The sequence below is a fragment of the Tympanuchus pallidicinctus genome, unplaced genomic scaffold (assembly GCF_026119805.1).
Source record: "Tympanuchus pallidicinctus isolate F22 unplaced genomic scaffold, pur_lepc_1.0 scaffold12, whole genome shotgun sequence".
Taxonomy (NCBI): domain Eukaryota; kingdom Metazoa; phylum Chordata; class Aves; order Galliformes; family Phasianidae; genus Tympanuchus; species Tympanuchus pallidicinctus.
This window is the reverse complement of record NW_026294637.1, coordinates 7075423-7098327: the sequence shown is the minus strand read 5'-3', so window position 1 is coordinate 7098327 and position 22905 is coordinate 7075423. Positions and strand designations below refer to the sequence as shown.

At 45.8% G+C, this 22905-nt stretch overlaps 1 protein-coding gene across 7 annotated transcripts in view; it reads left to right on the top strand.

Moving 5' to 3' along the window:
• Positions 1-22905, top strand: part of NTRK3 (neurotrophic receptor tyrosine kinase 3) — a 182366-nt gene that overhangs the window by 37337 nt on the left and 122124 nt on the right. For all 7 annotated transcript variants that reach the window (XM_052672170.1, XM_052672167.1, XM_052672168.1 and 4 more), the window contains 7 exons: positions 5128-5196; positions 11874-12031; positions 14068-14210; positions 14911-15052; positions 17194-17490; positions 21179-21202; positions 21824-21894. In XM_052672170.1, coding sequence (XP_052528130.1) covers positions 5128-5196; positions 11874-12031; positions 14068-14210; positions 14911-15052; positions 17194-17490; positions 21179-21202; positions 21824-21894 — 904 coding nt within the window. The remainder of the gene's footprint in view (positions 1-5127; positions 5197-11873; positions 12032-14067; positions 14211-14910; positions 15053-17193; positions 17491-21178; positions 21203-21823; positions 21895-22905) is intronic.

The window sequence follows — 22905 nt, the reverse complement described above, 5'->3', positions numbered from 1 at the left end:
CCAGAACCTTGAGCAACGATGAGCTCTGAGGGATGATACGTCTCCAAAAAAGCTTAGTGCAGCTGGGAAGCTGGCAGGTTCCTTGAATGAGATGAGCTGGAGGGCACAGAGGCATTGTGGAGATGGCCTTTGAGGGCTCAGGGCTGGGCTGCAGGCTGTTGGCAGAGGCGGTGGGAGGAGAGGTGTGGAATAGATGTGCTGGAGCTGTGGTGCCACACGCCCCTGCCCTGCTGTGCTCTGAAGCTTCTGCGTTACTATGCTGTTATTTAAAGAACAGTGTGGAGGAGGCACCCCTCTCCACCCCCTTCCATCCTGTTTCAATGGCATTTGAGTTTTACAAATTATGATATTGGAACTAGGAGGCACGAAGGGATGCTGGGCTGCCCCTCTCCGGTGTCACATCTTTTGGGTGGCAGGGCTCCCACTGTTGATGCTCTCCTTCAATGCAAGGGACCTTGAGTTTGGGAGATTATCACAAGTTATGGTTATTAGCACAATAAATAATTTGGGGGGAGTGATATGATGGGATGTGATACGAGTTTGGATGCCTTGTAAAGCACTGCGCAATATTGTGGATACATTTGGAAGCAAGGAGCGAGTTATGGTGTCCAAAATCACAAAGGGAGTTTAAACCTTGATGGCTTTTTTTAATGTGGTGTGTCTAGGGCAGTAAAGACCTGGACACTGCTGACTTACCTGACTGTATTTTCCATATATGAAGCTTGTGTATGCTGGGCACTCTCTGATGCTTTGTAGGCTCTGGTTCAGGTGTGTCCTGCTGGGGCTTTGTGCTGAGCTATGGGGGATTTCAGCTGAGTCCAATACTTGCAGAGTCTGCTTTGTGGTGAGGTCTGTCTGTATTTCCACAGTTCCTGGGACTGGCTGGGGATAGATCTAATGCATTAAGGAAAGACATTCAGCTGTGGGGAAGGCAGCTGGAGATGTATGATGTATGCCTCATCTCTAATTTGTGTCTGGCCCTTGTTTGAGTTCCTCCAACCCTGGCTGCTCTGTTCCCGTGATCCAGAGTGGCACCACGTTATTAAAATGCGTGGAAAACTTCCCTCATGCAGAATTGGATGCCTCATGGTAGAAATGAGGTTGAGTGGAGGAGGGACAGGCAAGTAGAGTCCCTCCCCAGCAGAGCTGCTGACATCATGTTGAACTGAACCACATAATATAGCTTACAGTTTAATTACAGGGGCTTTAGCTTGTTGCTGTCATTAATGAGGCATCCAGCTTAATTTAGCTGAATAAAAATGGCTTTAATAGTGGGAACTCTTTTGGCAGCAGGGTAATAGAGGGAAAAGAAGAACACGCTGTTTTCTTTTTCGTGGAAGACCACTCACTATGGGCTGCCTGGAACTGGGCTCCTCTCCTGATCAAGGCAGTGAGGCACTGGCACAGGTTGCCCAGAGAGGTGGTGGCTGCTCCATCCCTGCAGACACTGCAGTCAGGCTGGATGGGGCTCTGAGCACCTGATCAGCTGTAGGTGTCCCTGTTCAGTGCAGGGGAGTCAGACCAGATGGCCTTTATGGGCCCATTCCTACTCAAATAATTCTAGGATTCTAAGCACAGGAGTGAGGGTCCTGTGCAGAAGGTGATGCTTTCCTAATCCCCATGTGTTCCTCGTGCCCAGGGACCGAAAGGATTGGTCCTTTCTTCTGTCTCCTCATTCCTCAGCCAGATTGCCACAGCTATGTCCTGAAACCGGCTTCTGTTCGCCAGTGTGAAATACACAGATAAGGTGTCTTGCTTCTCTCTCAGGTGTCTCCTCGACATGTGATGTGCCATACTTTATTACAGGTGGAGCTGATGCACAGGCTGTTATAAAGATTGTCTGGCATGCTCTGCTACAGGATTGTTTCCACTTTCCTATACCTCTGCCAGATTTTAATTGCTCAGGTTGAAGTTTTCTGTGTTGGGTGTCTGCTCCTGGCTCAATCCATTTTTTTCTGATGCTTTCTGTCTGGTTTCAAACAAAACCTGCTCTGATGGCTGAGGCAGCAGATAGAGGGAAAATGAGCTGTTGGGTTTAAGCCAGAAAATACTGGTGTGATGCTTCCATCCCAAGGTACCTACGCTCTCCTTTTGTGGAGGGAGGAATTCTGCTTGTCAAAGAGGAGGTCATGTAGAAAAGGCTTATTTTTGCCTTCTGTATGTGAGTGTGCCAATATTCAAATGAATCAAAAAATCCTCTATTATTACTAATGACTTCTGTGGATTTCCCAGGTAAATGGTCTGGGTGTTTCAGGAGTTATGTGAGCCTTCATGTTTGGTAGTACCTGGTTTTCTCTAGGACTTTATAGAGGCAGAACAAATCTTGATCCAGTTGGAGGGAGTTTTGCAGAGGACATTTGGGAGCAGATGGAGGAGATGAAGGGTAGCAGCTCTTGTTGGGACACTGGGAATGCAGGGATGCAAGGGCTCGGAAGGTCATAGGATGTGGATAAAGAGATCATAGAATCATTAAGTTTGGAAAGATCACTAAGATCATCTAGTCCATCAACCCATGAGGAGTGTTCAGGAGTAGTTTGGAGAGTGATAGGTAGAAGGTGGGCTCCAGCAATAGAAGCAATAGAAGCAAAAAGGGGCTTTTGGCCTGGGAAACTCACTGTGTGTGGCCACAGAACAGAGGGGACCTTACAAATGCTGAATTGGTTATAAAATGCCATTGCTCCATTCACCCATGGAGCCATAATTTAATCTCCTCGTGTGCATGTACTGTGATACTATCTCTAATTACATAATCACATGCTATTTTCCCCAGGAAGCCTGCCCCATCCAGCACAGGGGATGGATCTATTCTGGGGAGAGATTGAAGCTGTGCAGAGAGGTTTTCCTATAGCAGCTCTGCATCTTCTGCCACAAAAGTCGGCAGATGGACTCAACGCATGCGTAAGAGAGCAGGACTGAAACCCTGTAGGGTTTCAGGTGTTTGGGTCTGTGACCTAAATGACATGATTTTCTGTTGCATTTGTGGATGCAGCCCTGTTCTGTGTCCATGCTGATATCCAGGCCTTGTACAAGGACCTTACTGACACAGATGTCTGATGTGACTGGGGCAAGGTCAGATGCATGCAAGTGAGGACTCATCCTGCCCAATGCTCAGCGTGGGTTGTAGCTTTCTGGGGTTGGGATGTGGGTGGTAGGAGCTGGTTTCCAAGGACTGAAGGAGAAGAGCTGAGCACATCTGCATGGCGAAGATTCTTGCGTTAGTGAGGACGTTTCCTTCCTCCATCTCCCTGTGCCCTAAATTGTAATAACATGATCATGCTATTTTTGATTCCCTTATTTGCGTGAAAAGCCTGTTGTTTTTTCTCTTCTCTTTCAGAATCCAATTTTCTCTTGACATTTCTGCCTAATGTAGCAAAACATGACCTTTGAGAAAGGACATTCTAGCAAGACTCACTTCCCTCCTCTGCATCTCTGCCTCTCTCCCACATTTTGCTGTCTCTCATGCATCCCCTGTTACGCTTCCCTCTCCTCTCTGTGTAGGGGGAGGGAGTGTACTGTCTTATTTCTTTCTAGCAGTGATCTGCTCCTTCCCCTCCTACTTTTCATCTGTCTTTGCAAACTTCCCAGGTGCTGAGTGCTCCAGGGTGGATAAAGGAGAGTTTGGCAATTTTTTTTTTATTTTAACTTTTCCCTTGTTTAACATCACCTGCTATTTTTTGCCACCTCCCTAAACTTTGGTGGAGGCTGGAATCAATTTGTCTACAGCATTAAGAATTGAGGGCTGGGGGGGTGGAATCTTAGTCATGCAAAATAAAGTGCCTGTGGTTTGCAGTGGTTTACACAGTGGGGCAGTCTGAGAGGCACAAGCAGAATTTAATGATGCAGCACTTTTGGGCTGTTTTGAGCTGTTGGGATGTTTGGGATTCTGTGCCTGCCACACTCATGGGATGTTGGGATGCTGATTTGGTGTCAGAGCTGTGAGTGACCTCCCCATTCCTAACTGTAGAATTTCAGAGCAGGGCTTTGTGGGGGAGCCCTATAGTGTGTGGAATGGATCCAGAGCTCCCAACGGGATGAGAAATGATGGCAATGGAAGCATACACTGAGAGATGTAAGGAGTCACCTCCTGTGTCTCCTGGAGCTCTGAATGCTAGGATAGATACAGGCAGATCTGGGATTCTGCCAACACCCCTCTGCTCACCCCAGGCATCCCCAGGAAGGCTGCAGACAGCAGTTTCCTTATCATCATGTTGTGCTGAAATCCAAGGCTCTTCTCTTTGTGTGGCTGCCTCCTCCCTGCCTAGCTTGTCCCCAGAACATCATTTCTCTTTTAGTAATTCTTAGTTTGATTTTGCACTCTTTTATCCCCCCTGGCTTCCAGCTGAAGAGGCGATATCTGCTGGGTTGCAAGGCTCTCCCAGGTAGATGAGATTTATGTTTCTGCAAGTTTGGACAGATGGAGAGAGGGATAGGGAGCTGTTAGCTGCTGTGGTGGTGATACCCCTGGGTGCAAGCAGCAAACAGCCATAACGGGATACTGTAATGCATGGCTACTAGGTACCATATGATAATACCTTGGGTAATCATTGTTCTGTTGTTACAGCTCGGGTGTTAATACTTTTAACGTGACAGTTTTACTTAATTTTTGTTCAGCTTACAAAATTAGACTTGTTCTTTCTGCTCATGGTTGGTTGAGCTCCAGATTCACAGGCAAGAATCAGGCAAATCTTACTGTCTGAATTATTACTATTATTTCTTTTAGTATTGCAGCAGGATATAAACCACTTTTCCCTGTGGGAGGATGGAATAAAATCATAGAATGGCTTGGGTTGAAAAGGATCACAATGACCATCCAGTTTCAACCCCCCCGACTATGTGCAGGGTCGCCAACCACCAGACCAGGCTGCCCAGAGCCCATATCCAGCCTGGCCTTGAATGCCTTCAGGGATGCAGCATCCCCAACCTCCTCGGGCACCACCCTCTACATGCAAAATAAAATGAGGAGCTTCCATTCAGGTTCAGCTTCATTAAAATCTCTCATTAGGAAACCTGAATTGGGTCCTAAACCGTTTGACAGCGCTGTAGCAGATGATGGGCCCTGTGGTGGAAGTAGGGCTGCATGCAGGAGGAATTATTTACCATGACTCCTTTTTTCTTGTTAATTTTCAGAGACCTCTCTGGTAACCGGCTCACCACCTTGTCATGGCAACTCTTCCAGACGCTGCGGCTCTTTGACCTGTAAGTTCTATCCTGGAGGTTCTTCCTGAAAGAAAAGGGGAGGCTGAGAGGAGGAGGTTCTTTACATAGAGCTGGTTTGAAGCCTGGGAATAATTATCTAGAACTCTATTGGGCAGAGCCTTCTTTGGGAGGGTTTCCTGGCTATGGGAGCACCAGAGCAGAACTGCTTTTCTTGTAGCATTGTAGCAGCTGGCTAATTAACATCAGGATGATGAACAAGTCATTCTTGGGGTAGTAAATGGTTGACTAATGCTAGGAACATGTAAGATATGCTCATTGGGCAAGATTTGGAGTGGATCTTCCCAAAGACTTGGTCCTCATGGTTGGCCTCCAACTGTTATACGTATATTTTTCACTTCTGGTCAGGCTTTAGAAACAATCCTGATTTTTGGGTGGGTGACTCCCTTGATCTCTAGCAATTGAGGTACCTGCCAGCTCCCGTGTGCACGATGAGATAGTGTCCCTCCTGGGGCATCAGTGGCATTCAGCTTGTTGAATTATTGATGGAGCATTCAGTGCTGTGCTTGAAGAATAAATGGACATGAAATCAATGGAGTGTTGCCCTGATGACCTGTTTTGTCGAATTTTAGAAATAGTTGTTTGGTAGGTATAAAAAAAAAAAAAAAAAATATATATATATATATATATGTATATATATATGTAGGATTTCTCCCAGAGGATACTGGGAAGCTCCATTCATCCTCACCGATGATCAATAGAGCTGTAAGCTGGAAGTGACTTATGAAAGAATAAAGACAGTCTTTCAAGTGGGAGTAAGTGTGTTATCACAGGTGTTGCTGCAGTGCATTTTATTTCTGTCAAATTGTTAAATGAAAAATACTAATAGTGATATTAGAAATAGAGGAACGCCCTTCTGATGGGGAATCTGGCTTGCAAACGTAAAATGCTGAACTTGGAATTTGTCCCCTTGCTGATTGCTCTAAATATTTTTAAAGCCTGGCTCAGGTTTCAAGTTTAATAGCATGAGTCATTTGTATTCTTAGACCTTTACTTATTATCATTGCACTGTTTGGCAAAATTCAGATTGATGGTTGCTGCCTTAGAAAGACCCAAGCGTGGAGGTGCAAAAGGGGCCGCAGTCCTGGGTGAGAGGCATCAGCAGAGCCTGGGATCACAGTGATCCTGCAGATCAGTGGCGATGCTTCCAAAGTGGCTCATTTCTGTTGTTTCATTTCTCTGCTTATATATATTTTTTTCTTTGGGTGTGCCCCAGGTCTGCTAGAACAAATCGGGCTCAAAAGACCAATGCCAGACAAAGAGGGAATTGAGATGCTGCCTTTTGGGCACTGAATGGTGCATGTCCCATCAGATGCTGAATACATCCATAGTGAACAGCGGATGCTGGCAGGGAAGCTGGTGTGCTGGAGGTGGCTGCAGTCTGTGTCAGCAGAGTCACTTGAGGCCAGGGCTCTGCAGCCTGGCAAAGGGAAATAAAGTGAATGGTTTGGCTCCTGTTGGAAATGTGCTCAGAGCTGCACTCAGAGATAACGAGCCTTGATTAATGAAAGAAGTAATGTGGGTAGGCACGTGGGAAATCATGGGGCTGGGTAATAGGAAAGAGATGGGAGATGGACAGCCGTTCTGTTATGAATTGTGTTGTCAGCATTTTCATTGGAGTTTCTTGGCAATGCCCAGCTTGGCTGGTCATCTCTGCCACTGTGCTCTGAAAGGCTTCTTGGCATCGCCCTGTGGCATGGGCTTGAGTGATCAACAAGAACCCTGTCTGGGAGCTGGAATGAGAGCCTGGTCAAGTTTATTTTCTTCTGGAGAAGTGCTTTGTCACTGATATTTCTTGTCATGTGTCCCCTCTGGGTTTCTCATCACTATGGAACCTCTTCCATGTCAGCACGGGTAGGATGCACCCAAATAACATGATGCTACTGCTTCCCAAAGCATGAAAGAGGAGGAACGTTTCAGATGATATCCACTGGGAAGCCAGTGTTGATGTGCTTGTGTCCTTCCCGTGGCCAGGAAACTGCTGAACTTTGATATGTTTGAGAGAAAAGATCACGTGGGAATGTAGCCTAAACTATGGACTCAATAATCATTCACATAAAGAAGTTGGAAACTAAGGTAAAGAAATATTTCTCCTGTGGGGTGGTCGTGGTTCTGAGCACTGGGGCTTTTAAAGAAAAGTAAGTCTCCAGGCTGCAGAGAAATTAGGAAAGGATGTGCAAAAGTGGAATTTTTATTTGTAATTTTTTTAGAAATGCAGAGGATGGGTGAGTAGAAGACAGTTTTTTGGCATGCTGAGCACTAAGCAGGCTCCCAGAATTTGGAAGGGAGATGGAATATATGGCCTACATAAAGTGAGTGTGAAGCACTGGTGAAAACCAGAAAGGGAGTTACATGAAGGATTTACGTGAAGCCAAAACCCTTCTGGAGAGGAAGGAGGTGGCAAGGAGCTGGGGCCTGTGCAGAAGCAGAAGCCCAAGGCTGGAGAAGATGGGAGGATTGTCTCTGGAAAAGTGTTGGGATGGAGGAACTGCTACTGTGTGTGATGGAGATCTCCATATGGGAACATAAAACCTGACAAAGCCATGGTGAGCACTGAGATGAGCAGAATGCTAATATGAAAATCACGCCGTGCTGTGAGAGCAGGCAGGTGAATGGGAACCTGGGGCTTGAAAGAGCTGCCAGTCTGCATTCAAACCGTCTCAAGCTAGGAATATTACTTTAAAGCAGAAGCGTTGAACAGAGTGGAGCTTTTCCAGTGATGACTCACTGAAGAAAGGATGGCAAAAATGAGGCATGCTTCCAAAGAGTATTATCTCTTTCTCCTTCTGGCCAGAACAAGACTTGGAATGGTTTCCTGTAACTCCAGCCTAAATTCCCACGGCAGAGGCTGACCTTGACCGACAGGGCTGGAGCTAATGTGTGCACAGCTCTCCAAAGCCTGAAGCAAGCTGAGCGTGCACAAGGAAGCATCTGACACTTGCAACAGCTCATAAACATTGGACTTAGAGCCTTTCTTATCCAGAAGTCACAGCTGGTTTCCTCTGTCATGTCCTTGGCTTCCTTTGTCACGTCCTCAGAGAGCTTAGGGCTGACATTTCAAGAAATTCCTTCCCGGAAAGGCCTAAGACTCTGGATCCAATTACTTCCTTGGTTGGATAAAATGCTGTAGTCCTGAACATCTTGTTTCTCTGCCTGGACTGTCAGCATTTCTAATACAAGTAGTCCCTGCCAGCTTAGCCTGCAGTACATTTTTACAATGCTACACAAGATGCTTTGGGAATGGGGCATGGCAAGCTCTCTGGTGTGATGAGCCTGGCTTAATGTCTGTGCCCTTAGCTTAAAAACTTACTGCTGCCAACAGTTGCACTAATGCTGCTGTAGCAAGATGATGATACTTGCCTGCTCCATGCGTTAGCCAATGTGGATATTGGACACCGTGTGTTGCTCCCTATCAGAGCTCTTCCCTTTGGGTCCCATCCCTTTCTGGAAGGAGGTGAAAACAACACCTGCACCCCCAAGAGAAGCACTAGTGCTGGGAAACAGAAATGGGAAATGAAAATAGGTTTTGTTTTCTGCCCGCCGGGCGCATTTTGGTTCTTGAGCTTAAGGAAACGGGCTGTGTCTTGAAGGATGAGAGTGTTTTAATTGCAGGCATACCAAAGCTCAAGAGCAGCTTTATGTGAATGAAAACAGGCAGCAGAAGTGTGGCAACAATCTGAGCTGCTGCCCTCTGAGAGGCTGTAGCTGCAGACAGCTTTGGTTTAGCTGATGAGACCTGGGATAAGGTGTGTGCCTAGGTAAAAATCACTCTGCTTTGGGTATGAAGTCCTTCTACTTGGAATGCTGGTGCTGGGCATGATTGTCCGCATTTCCTTCTGTCCCAAACTTGAGCACAGTGCTGGTGCCCTGTGTGCTCAGATCTTGCCCAGGTGCTTTGCCTGCTGGCTGATGCTGGCACGCGTTATGGATTTTGTCCCTTTTCAGGCCAGTTCCTCTGGTGCAGAAAGCAGCTCTGCTCCTGTATGGAGACCAGTGTGCCTGTAGCCATGAAGCTCACTGCTTCTCACAGGCATTTTCTACGTTAACGAGACCATCAGGAAGATGTGGGGGTGTGCAAAGCTCCTGAGTGCCTGTAACCAAGAGATGCTTTGGCAGCGTTTCCAGGCTAAGGCTACGTGATAGAAATATCCTTATCCTCTCAGCAGTGGGCTGTGCTGAATGCACGTGGACAGGAGTCTCTTGCTTTGGATGTCTCTGAGATGCTGATACATCCAGTAAGCACATAAAATTAGAGAATATCCCTTGTTGGAAGGTACTCATAAGAATCATTGAGTCCAATTCCTGGTTCCACGCAGAACCACCCGAAAATCAGACCATGCAGTAGAGGAGGTCTCTTGGCTGCTGCACCATGCTTTACAGAGATGTATCTCCAGGTTGCTGGCTTCCTACCAGCCAGTGGGGTTTTGCTCCTCAAGATGCATCTAGTGCCTAGTGATATATGCTAGCCACAGTTCTAGGACAGTGATGAGATCTGAGAAGAGAGGTGAGGGTTTGTTTTGTTTTGTTTTTTTGAGCAGATTTTGAGTGGAAATAGGCATTGAAATCTCTGCAAACCTCATTGTGGCATGGAAGGCTCCAAGCAAAGAGGAGAAGCATCTCACATGTACCAAGTGTGCTTTTACAGTAGTGTAAGAAGAAAACTGATCTATGTACACATCCAGAAACCCACAGTGTGTTCACATCACAGTGCCACGCCAGCTGCCGGTGGCGCTCAGCGTGTCTGGCCAGTGATGGGAGTTAATTTGTGCAAAAGCCCCTGTGGGGGTCTCGGTTAGGGTGTGTTACATCACTGATGTTGGGGCAGGTCGTGGGTAAGTTCTGCCCTGACGCACGCTGCTCCTGTATTATTCATGACCCATCATGAATTAGCAATGGGCTGGGAAGGCTGCCTTCTATTACTTACAGTGCTGCTCGCAAGTGCTGCGACAGCAGCTCTGCCCAGCAGCCTTGTTTCATGAGGATATTTGCAAAGGAGCAGAATTTCCACTTCTTGCAGTGCCTCTTAGCCCACACTGCTCCTAAGGTACAGCACTAGTATTGTGTCCTGCACCCAGCCCTGCTGGTGGCAGTGATGTTGGGTCTCCAGGAGAACCTGGATTCTGGATCTGTGGCCACAATGAAAGGATTGTGAAGCCTGAGCAGAGAATGCCTTATCGAATGCCACCAAATCACTGAGCTAATCTGCTCTGGCCTGTTAAATTCATTGTTTTGGCCTTCAGGTCTCTTGTCAGAGCCTTGTAGCTGTCTTAACAAAGGTTTGGGTGCTTGTGAATGGGGGGGAACACAATAACAAAAACCCACTGAGTGGAGCTTAACTCCACTTTTGGAGTTTGTTATGCAGGTGTCAGTTTGTATCTCCCTGTAGAACAATATGCCATCATTAGAGTTCAGGTTTAATAACCCTGAGTGCTACCAGGAGCTGCCTTCTCCTGTTTTCACAGCACCGCTATGGACAAATGGCAGCTGCATGTTTGGAACTTGTTTCCAAATCCTGTTAGTCGGTGGAATTAATTTGTAAAAGGAAGCATGAATTTTGCAGTGATGTGTGGAATGGAGCAGAAAAGCAGCTTCCCCCTGTGTGAGGCAGGGAGCTGGATGCTGCAAGAAGCAGCAGTTTGACCTTTGGAGATGCCCTTCTGCTTTGGGGTTATCAAGCTCACCTTTTGCTGTACGGACTGCTTTGTTTTCTGCTTCACTGTTTCACAAGGACTGATTCTGTTTGTTCAAGCTCTCTCCTCTGTTTTGCTCATGTTATCAGTCCAGCTCATGTTGGTGGTAACTCCTGTGCTGGCTGAGCACTGAGGTTTCCTCCCTGCTGAGATCTGCACTTATTGCGTAGATAGCTGTAGGGCTTTAAAAATGTAAATGAAATGGTTAATAGGTTGGAAAATCAATAATAATAAACATCCATTGTATATAAAATGTGTAACAGTGTCTTAAACGAAGTACATTAAAGGCAGTGCTTCTTTCCATTTCTCCTGGCCAGGTCAGTGGGGTCTCAGCACGGTGCTGTTTGATTTGATTAAAATGCATGATATCCTGCACATTAGCTCATGTCCTGGAGCACCAGGAGGCTGTGTTTGTATAAGGTACTCAGCAGAATCACTGCTAGCTTCACTGAGCATTGGCGGTGGAGTTGGAAGTGTGCTTTCACCAGCAGGCTCTTGGACCCCTCTAGGTGTGGGGTGCTAGGAGTGAGTCGGTGTGTTAGGGTAGCGTGAGGCTGCTTGCTCCTTTCTAAGGGATAAATTTGATTTGTTGGAGCAGTTGGGATGGCATCACTGTGAGACTGAGCTGTAGATATTCCCAATTCCTGGAAGTGCTCCAGGCCTGGTTGGATGGAGCCCTGGGCAGCCTGAGTCCCACAGCAGGGAGATGGAACTGGGGCTTTGGGGTTCCTTCCAACCCAAGCTTTCGTATGTGCAGTCCTCATGGTGAAAGGTATGTGCAAGCATGGACCTGGAAGATCTAAAACCTTATTCACACACACTCCTTCACAAACACATATGGATGTACAAAACCTGCCTCTCTGGAGTAGGAAGAGATGTGAACCATGTGTTCTGGAAGATCCTGCAGAGGAGCTTCTCCCCGGTTATCCTTCCCCAACCCCACTGTCGTTTCTTTCTCTCTGCCCATAGGAGATTAGAGAGGAACCCTTTTAACTGCAGCTGTGACATCCGCTGGATCCAGCTCTGGCAGGAGAAGGGCGAGGCCAACCTGCAATCCCAGGAACTGCGCTGTATGAACTTGGACACGGCCATCATCCTTTTGCAGGACATGAACATCACCCAGTGTGGTAAGGTGCAGCCTGTTCAGGGCTCCTGGGAGGGTGCTGGCAGGATGGCCTGTCTTGCTCTCTCTGGTACAACCAGCCAACCCCTTTGTAGGGAACCTGATGCTGCACTACCTCGCCATGTGGTCAAGGATAACATGATTGAAGATAATTAGGGTGTCTTGTGTATTAAAAATAGAATCTGGGTAAATGTTGGGCCGCTGTTTTGGTGTGCCCGAAGGTGCTGTGGGGTTTGGGAGGCTTTCTTTGTTGTAGTGCTATTGCTTGAATCATAAACCTTAGAATCAATCAAGTTGGAAAAGACCTCTAAGATCACTTAGTCCAACTGTCAGCCTGTCCCCACCGTGCCTCCTGATCACATCCCTCAGTGCTGCATCTTTTCTTGAACATCTCCAGGTATGGTGACTCCACCACCTCTCTGGGCAGCCTGTGCCAATGCATCATTCTTTCTGAGAAGAAATTTTCCCTGGTATCTGATCTGAACCTCACCTTGCACAACTGAAGGCTCTTGTCCTAAATCTTTGATCAATCCATGTGATAGCCTGAGAAGCTTCATATAGCTCTTCGTCTGTCTACCAAATTCTAGAAGTGGTATATTGATAAGAGAAAATACCCTTAGGAAATACGTCTCTATCCGTTTTCTTTGCTTTAACTTTTCAATTGAAAGCTTGCCTCTGTCAGCAAGAGGTTAGAGTGACTGTATCTCGCTCTGCTTTATGCTTGTGTTTAACAGAGTCCAGTGGCCCCAGGAGCAAGATGAGGCACGTTCAATACTTACCCTTTTTCTTTCACCTTGTTCTCATGTCAGCTGCCTGTCTGGTATCAGTTTTTGCTCTGTTGTTACCATTACTGGAAAGCATTTCTTGTAGTATAAAGGGAAGGACGTGTACCTTCAGCAGAACAATTAAAGTGTCTGTACACGAGCAGCTGTCAAACGCAGAGGATGAAAAAAGAAAGAAAAACAGAGGTTTTCTTTCTTTGGTAATTGACCTCTGTTCCAGGAATTTGAGTTCATTTCTTGTAGCAGTAGAACACAGAGAGCACGCGTTTTCATTTGCATCAATTTTTTGCTTCCGAGTTCACGATGTCCCTTTATTAATCCCTGGAAATTGGCCAGACTCTGCCTGCTTGTGGATGAACTAAAAAGATCTGAAAGAGCACTGTCACTTTCTCCACAAATAGGGGAATAATAATCTGCAAGGATTTCAGGGGAAAAAGATCTGTAGGAATTGGGGGTGGGAGGAGAGATGACTCCGTCAGTGGTGGTATTAGATGGGCATCAGGGTGATGATTTGGGAGCACAGATGTCCTGGCTTTGGGTCAGTGTGATGGAAGCTGCCTTTCTGTGATGGAAGGGGACCGCTGTTCTGCCTTACCCAGAAGAGCCCAGAATGTTCTTTGCCCTTCTAATTGCAGCCAGACGGCCTTGTTTCATGTTGCAAGGATTTTTGGTGCCTGCAGCACCAAGGAAGGAAGGTATGTGAATCAGGACTGCCGTAAATCAATGAATTGTTCTGCTACCACCAAGGCAGAACAAGGGCACCTTTTGTTAGGAGAGTGGTGGTTGATATGAGGATGCATTCTTGGTCATCTGCTATTGATTGTTACAAATTAGAGGGATGATGTTCTTCCTCAGAGTGCTGGGCATTCTCTGCTGTATACCTATAGGTGTGGACACTTTGGATCCTCTCTCAGTGCATCAGCTTTCTTGTCACTGGTGACTGCTCTTAAAAGCAGTATCTGTGGGGCTGATAGAAACTGGGAGGATGTTATGTGAGGGGAAGAGCAGCCAGGACTGAACACAACTTCTGGAGGATCTTGTCAGCTGGCATATCTCCAGCATCCACGTTACTGGATGTGGAACACGTCTCCATGCTCCCTCTTTTCCTTGGTGGGACAGTGCCGTGCCATTGCTTCCTGCTACGTACTGCAGAGTGCTGGAGGCTGATTTGACAAACAGCTTGGTGGGATTTGTATCCACATGTGTCCTGTGGCCAATGCTGCCCTGCACCTAAGAATTTCTATGTCTGCCCTCCCAGACCTCCCTGAGATCAGTGTGAGCCATGTGAACCTGACGGTGAGGGAAGGGGAGAATGCTGTCATCACCTGCAATGGCTCAGGATCACCACTGCCTGACGTTGACTGGACGGTGGCAGATCTGCATTCCATCAACACACACCAGGTAGGGCCCAGGAGGTGCAGTGCTGCTGGGTGCTGTCGTGGGGGGGACCTTGGGTTTTCCACATCTATGAATGGGGGGATCTGTAGGTATTGTGGAGTGCAGTGAGAAATGTGAAATGACTGTAAGGAAAATAGAGGTATCTTATCCATATGAGAACCCTGAAGGACGTTGCAGGCAGCAAAGCCTTTCCTCTGTGTGACAGGAAAGTGAAGATGAGATAGCTTCATATCTCAGTGCTCCCTAATTGAATCTTAACTCATGTCTCTTCTAATGAAACTACCTGTTTACAGACGTGTCTGCAATAGCTGTAGCTGAAACAGGCAGCTAAGCAAGCTTGTCTAGGGACAAGCTATGTTTACCAATACCACAACACTTGCAGCTCTCCACATCCCAATAGCTCCTCATAGAATCATAGATTTGTTTGATTTGGAAGGGAGTCTTAATGGTCATCTGGTCCAACTCCCCTGCACTGAACAGGGACACCTACAGCTGATCAGGTGCTCAGAGCCCCGTCCAGCCTGACCTTGAATGTCTCCAATGACGGGACATAAGATACCCTCCCCCGGTCCTACTTGTCCTTGAATTTTAAAGCCTTTCTTGCCTCTTACGCAGAAACTGTGATACTCTTCTGGGGGCAGTAGCAGGAAGGAGAGAAGCCAGTGGATGCTGATTTCTGTCTGTATTTCTCTGTGATGTACAGACCAACCTCAACTGGACCAATGTTCATGCCATCAACCTGACCTTGGTGAACGTCACCAGTGAGGACAATGGGTTCCTGCTTACCTGTATTGCTGAGAATGTGGTGGGGATGAGCAATGCCAGCGTTCTGCTCACTGTCTACTGTAAGTAGCAGTGGGGAGACTTTGGTGGTGCAGAGACTGGAGGGAGGGCAGTGACTTGTATGGATGCACTGCAGATTGCTGCCTGTGATGCACTGATATTTTTTTGGATGCGAATTAAGAGCTGAGCACAGTGGTGGGTCCTTGTTCAGCACTCTTAAGGTCAGTACTGAGCAGAATTTCTTGCAGAGTTGAGCACTAGAGCAGACAAGAGCCGCAGGAACACACTAGTGGTGGATGTCTCTCTGCTCATCTCTTGTAAGGTACAACAGAGTGAGGGGAAAGTCACAGAAGGACTAAATTGCCTTTGTTCACAAAGAGTTGCTCACCCTGGTATCATGAGAGAGGTTAAATGTCACCCTTGCTAAAGCCAGTGTGATCTTTGCCTCTGATTTTAGGGTGCTTCCCTCCAGATGTGCTCCTACAAAGTTAAACAGCACACACACCATGTGAGCACATGCGTGTTGCATTTCAACCATTCACTTTTAACTACTTGGAGCTTGGCTTTTTGTGTGCTTTCCAGTATATCTCAACACAAACCTGACCTTAAGGGGAAGTTTACAGAGCTTTGCACTCTCGAGCAGTTGAGATTTACTATATGTTGCTGTGTCTGTAGCATTTGTAATTTGTAGTTTAGAAATCTGACCTCCCAGCACCCTTCCAGGCACAGTAGGGACCATGTGTGATTCTGGCTAGTCTTGGTGAGACCACGTGCTGCAAGCCTAGCATAGGAGCCACGGGGTCTTACAAAGACAAGGTAGTCACAGGGGATTGGAAAGAGGAGAGCAGATGCTTTCTTCTTTCATCTTCCTCCCAGTAAGTAGTATTGATGGACTGAAGAATGGAGGTATTTAAAGTTCACATCAGCTCAGAGATGATCAGTCAGCAGGTGGGTGTGTTGTTTTTTTTTTTTTTTGCACTGCGTTTTAGCATGTTTTTCCTCCACACCTTAAAAAGCACGGTGCCAATGCCTGTTTTCACCCGTGTAATCCTCTAAGCTGCTGACAGTTTCTGCTACCCCTGCTCTCATTGCCCAGACCCATCACTCGGGCTGTGATTTCACACCAAAAGAGAGTAAAAATCTGGGTTTCTCTGTGTAGGTGGCTGCCTGATTTGAAGCATCCTTGCCAAGAAGATGTGAATAAGCCACATGTAGATCTAGACTTGTGAGTGAAACGAGGTGGCTGGGACACAGCTATGTGGTTCAGGGTGGCTGAGTACCACATTTTTTTTTTTCTTCTTCCAAAAAGATGGGCTGAAGTCAGTGATTATTTTTTTTTTTACCAAAATTTTTATTATTTTTCCTTGTGGATCGTCTTTGCAGCTGGATACTCTCAGGAAAATGGCAACCTCAGAGAAGATCTGTCTCTTTGTGTCCTTTGTATTTGCACAGAATTGTTCTTTGGGTCCACATGTTGCCAGCCTTAGGGTTTAAGACTTCATATGTAGATGTTGTATTTGGGATTTCAGAAGCAATGGCAGCAGAGCATCTGAATTGCTGGGGGGTTTCCCAAAAGGATGAAGATACACACACAAGAAACTGCTGGTTGTGTCCCTGCTTTTCCTTTCTCTGTCCTACTCTATTCCCTTAAATTAAAACACTCCTGGAGGGGGTGCTCAATGAGTGGGAACTCCTTTGGGATGTTCAAGCAGTCAGAATTCCCATGGATCTGCAGCCACAGGAGGATACTCGCTCCTTCAACTTATGAAATCTGAAACTGCTCCTTGTGACTGGAGATCCCCCATGGGCACCTCACATGTGGGTACTGTGACAGTGCTATGTCCTGGTGTCCTCTATGGGAGCCGACTGCCTCCCTGTGATCTCTGGAGGAGAAGATCACAGCCACCTTGTGCACACTGAGTAACTTCTGTCTTAATAATTTCTTGGCTGGTGAAGGAGCCAACCTTGGGGTTAATACATAACCCCCTTTACAAGCCCAGTATTATGGTTCAGGTCCTCCTTCTGGGGAGTATGGAGTGGTTCTCATGACTTCAGTGCTCCTTTTTTTGCAGGCATCCATGGGAACAATAAAAGGAGCAAGGGATTTTGGAGGCTGCGCTTTCAATAACCTTAATTTCCCTAATGCACAAGGCATGATTCAGCTATTGGGTTGCTGTGAGCCTGCTGTGTTTCTCTCTGCTAGATCCCCCTCGCATCCTTACTCTGGAGGAGCCGGTGTTGCACCTGGAGCACTGCATTGCCTTTGCAGTGCATGGGAATCCAGCTCCTACCCTTCACTGGCTGCACAACGGTCAGGTCCTCCGGGAGACAGAGATTATCCACATGGAGTTCTACCAACAAGGGGAAGTGTCTGAGGGTTGCCTTCTCTTCAACAAACCCACTCACTACAACAATGGCAACTACACGATCGTGGCCACCAACCAGCTGGGCTCAGCCAACCAGACCATCAAAGGACACTTCCTTGAGAAGCCCTTTCCAGGTAGGATGTTCAGTTAATCTCATTAGGATTGTCTGATGGTTTCAATATGGTAGCACCAGTAATCCTGGCAGCTCGAGGAGCTGCTGTCAACTCATTCTAAGTTGGCCTTTAAGAAGAGGGTTGGAAAAGGGGACACCGAAGGACACTTGTGGTCACAACTGTCTAATTCAGTGATCAACACAGCATAGAAATTACAAAAGGTGATGAAGAGAAATCAGACCCCATTGGATCAGATGATCTTTGAGGTCCTTTCCATCCCAAGCCATTCTATGACTTATGGAGTGTAGTCATCTGTGGTGGTGTCTGACTGGAACGTGAGAGCAATGAGAGAGGCATCATGATAAATCTAGTGATGTGAAGTTTTAAGCAGCCCTGCAAGATTGTGACCCCAAGTACGTGGTTCACCTGTGAATGTAATGTTGTGTTGGGACTGCTGGTTCTCATCAGCCACATATCAGTGATTCCTGATGTGAATCAGTGTAAAAGGAAATGCGCAAAGCAGTTTAACAGCAGGAAATCCCCCTTTTCTTGTTCATATCAAGAGGAAGAATTTGATCTTGAACTTTGGTGGATGTCAGTCTAAATTGCACTGAGAGGAGAGAGACTAAATGGTTTAGATGTTTGTGTTTGCAATATATCCTGCAATACACAGATGGTATTATTCTGTGGAGTTGTTACTTATAAGCTAAATAAAGGAAATCCTCTTAAAGTGAGGCAGGCTCTGCCTTTTGTTCCTTCTTTTATTTTTTTTCTTCCAACTTGCAGTTGAGAAATGATTGCAACTGGATGAAGCAATGTCAGGATTGTTTTCTTTCTAAATATGACATGTGCAATTCCAGGATGACAGGTCTACAAAAAAAAAGGCGACAGCTCAATTAGTTGCTTTGCATCAATTTGCTAGGATTTCTTTACTGATTGTTTGGAATTCCCTGCTGCACTCTCTAGTGATTTATGGCTTAACTGCAAAAAAAAAAAAAGTTTGAAGACATGAAAATCCAGCTCTGGAGAATACAGCAGAGACCTTTGGTGGTGATCTTTCTACTATATAGCAGCGCTGATGGCTTTGGTCTTCTCTCTAGCATTGCAGCATCACACTGACCATCATGGAGTTAAGGTCTGTGCATGCTGCTGCCTTCAGGAATGATGCCGTGAGAAAGTGGCAGCTCTAAATTGGCCCCTGCAGCCCAAGAAAATCCAGCAAAATAGGGCATTTGCTAAATATAGAAAAATACCAACAGTGCTCTCACTTATTATTTATATCACACCATATATGTACACAGACTTTTCCCGCAGGTCAAATATTGTAAATGCAAACCCAAATCTCTGCCTTGAAGATCTGACAATTGAACAAATGAGCTGATATGGATGGGAATGGAAAATTTATATTCAGGCCTCAAGGATGATGCTGTTTGGGTATCCTACCTATTCATGCTTCCTGCTGTCGGGGGGAGGGGAAAGAGCAGCTTACAAAATGTGGGTGGGTGAGGTGAGGCACAGGTTCTCAGCATCAGCTCTGTCAGGTGCCACCCTTGTGACCCCATTTCCCCATATGTGAAATGAGGACACCTCTAAGTAGGTGCTGGATCTCCAGAAAAATGGGCAGGTCTGCTCTTCTGGAGAGCTGATTTTGGAAGTGTATCTGAACCATGCTACGATGTGGGAAGGTACATCAGTGTTTGAAGCACCTCTTCTGTCAGAGGCTCTGGGAGAACCTGTTTGTGTGAAATATATGTAGAATGTTGCCCTTGTCTGTGCATCTTCACCAATGCCTTGTGTGTGTTATTGATGTGAGTGCTTACATACCCTGAGCCAACTTCCAGCAAGAAATGACCCATTTCTCTTATTTCTTTTGATCTAAAGTCCCAAGCTGTTCCTCACCCTTGCAGACCCTGTCAGCACAATCCAAACTGTAATTTATTTTCCCTCAAGTTCGTTGCTCTGTCCACTGCCGGAGCTGACATTAACACTCAATGCAGCTGATGTCTATAATTTCCCATTTGAAGGTAGGCTCCTCCAGGAAAATGTGACAAATTGAAACTTCCCCATGGTGGTTTGTTTGGGAAGCTCATTGCCTATAGCTATTCACTCGTGCACAGGTATTGCTGTAACTACCTATGATGGGATTATTAGTCTTAATACAAGCCTTAGCCTGGAAGAATTTCTTTTGGCATGGTAAAGGACCTTGTGACTGTGGGTTTTTTTTTTTAGGAACCTGTGGTGTGTAACCACTCATTAGTGTGATGCCAGATTGTGTTGCCTAGCCTGGAGGAGAAATTGCTACTAGAAACTGTGTAGGAGCTGGGAGATGCATGCCATAACTTTGTGCCATGTCATGGTTCTAGGGGCCTGGAGCATGGCTCCCAGGACAAATTTCTCATCTCCCAGTGAAGATGTCATTGCATTTTGTCACTGACACCTCTGCCATAGGCTATTCCTATTTCCTTTTAACTAATCTGCTAAGTCGGTCTATCAAATTCCCCCTGAATGATCATTAGTTCTTTGGAAACTTCTCCCAGACATCAAATTGAATAAAATTTCTTGGTTTTGTTTTACCCTTCAAAAAATAAAAATGTTTAGTGGGAAAAACCTCTGATGGGTGTCGATTTACTTCAGGAAAGAAAAATGCAAAAACAGATAACATTTTTATGACTAGAGTCTGTATTAATAGATAAAGAAGTAGAACTGTCCACAGAAAGTATTTTTTTCCTCTTTTTTTTTTTTCCCCTCTTGCTAGAGGAAGTCAAGGGAAATTGGTTCTGCCTAACTTGAAACAAAAATATTTTTTTTAGAGTCTTTTTCTCCTGGTCTGGAAGGCCTTGTTTGTCACTTGGGAATTGTTTTACACTTCCCTTCCAAACCTCCTCTGTACTTCAGTGTGAGCATTTCTGTGTCCTTCCAGGAGCCCTCTGCCAACAAAGCTGTGTAAACTCCAGTTAACATCAGGCTCAGTTTCTTACATGGGCAAGTGAATTGAAAGCTGACACTGTTCTTATGCTATGTAAACTGAATGTCATGGAGAGCCTTAAGCCTCATTGTTAGAGCCCTTGGAAGTCTTCAAAGCTGAAGGGGCCTTGCTGAATAGACCAGAGCAGTCGAGTGGCTGCCATGCAGCTCTCTTGGGGAGGAAGCAGCTCTAGGTCAGCCATGGCATCGGGTCCAATGCTGACACTATTAGCATTCATGAGTGGACTTAATAGGCTTTTGAGGGAACCCAAGAGGCCTCCTCTGACCCCCTGGCTCATTCTGGCCTGTTCTCCTTTTGATCTGATCCCTGCCCCTGTAGACCTTTGTTGCTGGGTGAAGGCTACCAGCCAAGGCAAAACCTGCCTCTCTGCCTCCATCCTACTGAACACCTGTGTCCGCTGAGCTTTGATCATTTGCTAAAAGCAATCATTTAACAGCTAGTCAAAAGGTCCATAATTTCCATTTCAATTTTGCAGTTGCATCCTTCCAATTTCACTTCAGATCAAGGCTCCTGTGCACTCAGTCCTGACCTCTGGCATGTCCTGCTGGCCAAGTGTATCCAGGACATCACCAGTTAGAGATGCCCAAAAGGATAAAATATTAAATGTTTTTGTTTCTTGGGCTCTTGAGGTGATAGAGTGTGCCTGAGGTGGGCTGGGAATGAGATTACTGTGCCTTTGCTGTGTTGCTAATTGTGTTGCTTCTCTCTTTGTCCTTTCCACAGAGAGTACGGACAACTTTGTCTCAAGTAAGTGTCTCCTTTGCATACTGTGGGAGTTGTTTCTGGCTTCCCAATGCACGACCAAGATGGATGGGGAGGTGTTGATCAGTTCTGGGATTTCTCCAAAGCCCTGGAGATACTTCCCTTAAGTGCGATCCTAAAAAAGGATCTGGTGTGTAATCATCCATGTACAACGTGCTGTGTGTTATGGAGTGGGATGAGAATTGGACTGAACTTTCATGGTGTTTCCTCAACAGACCATACTGTATTTCCCCACTCTCCAAAGCCCATCCAAGTAACTGCTTCTTTGGATAAATTATGCTGAAATTAATCTCATACCTTATCCCTACAGTAGACGTCTGAAGTTTCTATTGGATGGCTGAGGGGTGGAGCTCGCTCACCCTGGCAGAGCAGGGACTTGAGTGTTTCTCAGTTGCAGAGTTGAAATAGCATTAGCATTGTCTTAGTCTGTGTTTTCTCTATGGCTGTGCACATCACTCTTTGATTTTAGTGCTGTCTGAAATAAAACTGCAGCCTTGGTTAGGGATGAACTGGTTCTCCTTGGGTCAGACGTGCACTGGGGGCATGCTGGTGCTTTAGGAGCATCATCAGAGCCACAATGAATCTTCTTCATTGTTTTGGTTTCAGTTGGTGACTATGAAGTGAGTCCCACTCCACCAATCACTGTGACCCACAAACCAGAGGAGGACACGTTTGGGGTGAGTCCTGTCCTCTTCTCAGCACAACTGTTCTGCATGTATTTCTTATTAATGGCTCAGTGTTTACAGTCCAGCGCTGTTTTGAGATGCTTGCAAGGAAAAAATCTCTTCCTTTGTGGTTCAAGTCAGCCAACAAAATAAGAAGGGTTTTATGGTTTGTGCTGGGGAAGCAAAGTACTGATGTGAACTGTGTGAGCCTCTTGGGTCTGCTGTATGCAACCAGGGAGCTCTTTGAAAATAAGACATCCTGTGAAGTTGTTGCTGGCAGGTCAGAAATTCTCACTCTGAAAAAGTAGCACCCAGAGAACAAACAAACAGTCGATTGTGTTTCATGCTATTATTGAACTGTTAAGTTCAGCCCTGTTAGAGACTCAGATTTAGCTTGGTTCAATTTTGTCAATGCCAGTTTGCCCTCTCTTCTACCCTGCAGGGCATGCCAAAAATAAAAAATGAAAGAAAGCCTATGGCTTATCAGATCTCACCATTGTCTTTATTTTGCAGAATTCAGGCAAGGGGAAAAATAAAAATGTGTACAAGCATTGGGAAAAAGTAGCATGTTATACAAGTGCTCTAATTCTGTGAAAAAAATTTAAGATCTTGAAACCTGCTAAGTATTAACAGAATGAAGAAAACACAATTCCCCTTGGTTTTAGCTCCCATCCAAGTGAAACTCTTGTATAGCTTAAGTGAAAGCTTTGAACAGTGAGAAAAGGGTAATAATGTGCAGTGATTATTAAATGCAAAGCATAGGAAAAAAAGCTGGGGGATGAAAATAGTGTGTGGTAAAATAAAATAAAAAAAGAAACTAAATATTGTAGCTGATATGTCAAGCACAGGGGGAATGTTGCGAAAGAAAATAATTGTTTTTGGTTAATGATATGTTTTCTATTTATACCATACAGTTTTGTAAAAATCAAGTGAGGTTTAAATGCAACATGACCTGCTACAGGAGAGCAATTGGTCAAATGCCAAGGAAATTGCTGTTTACATCAATGTAGTGGAAGTATCTCG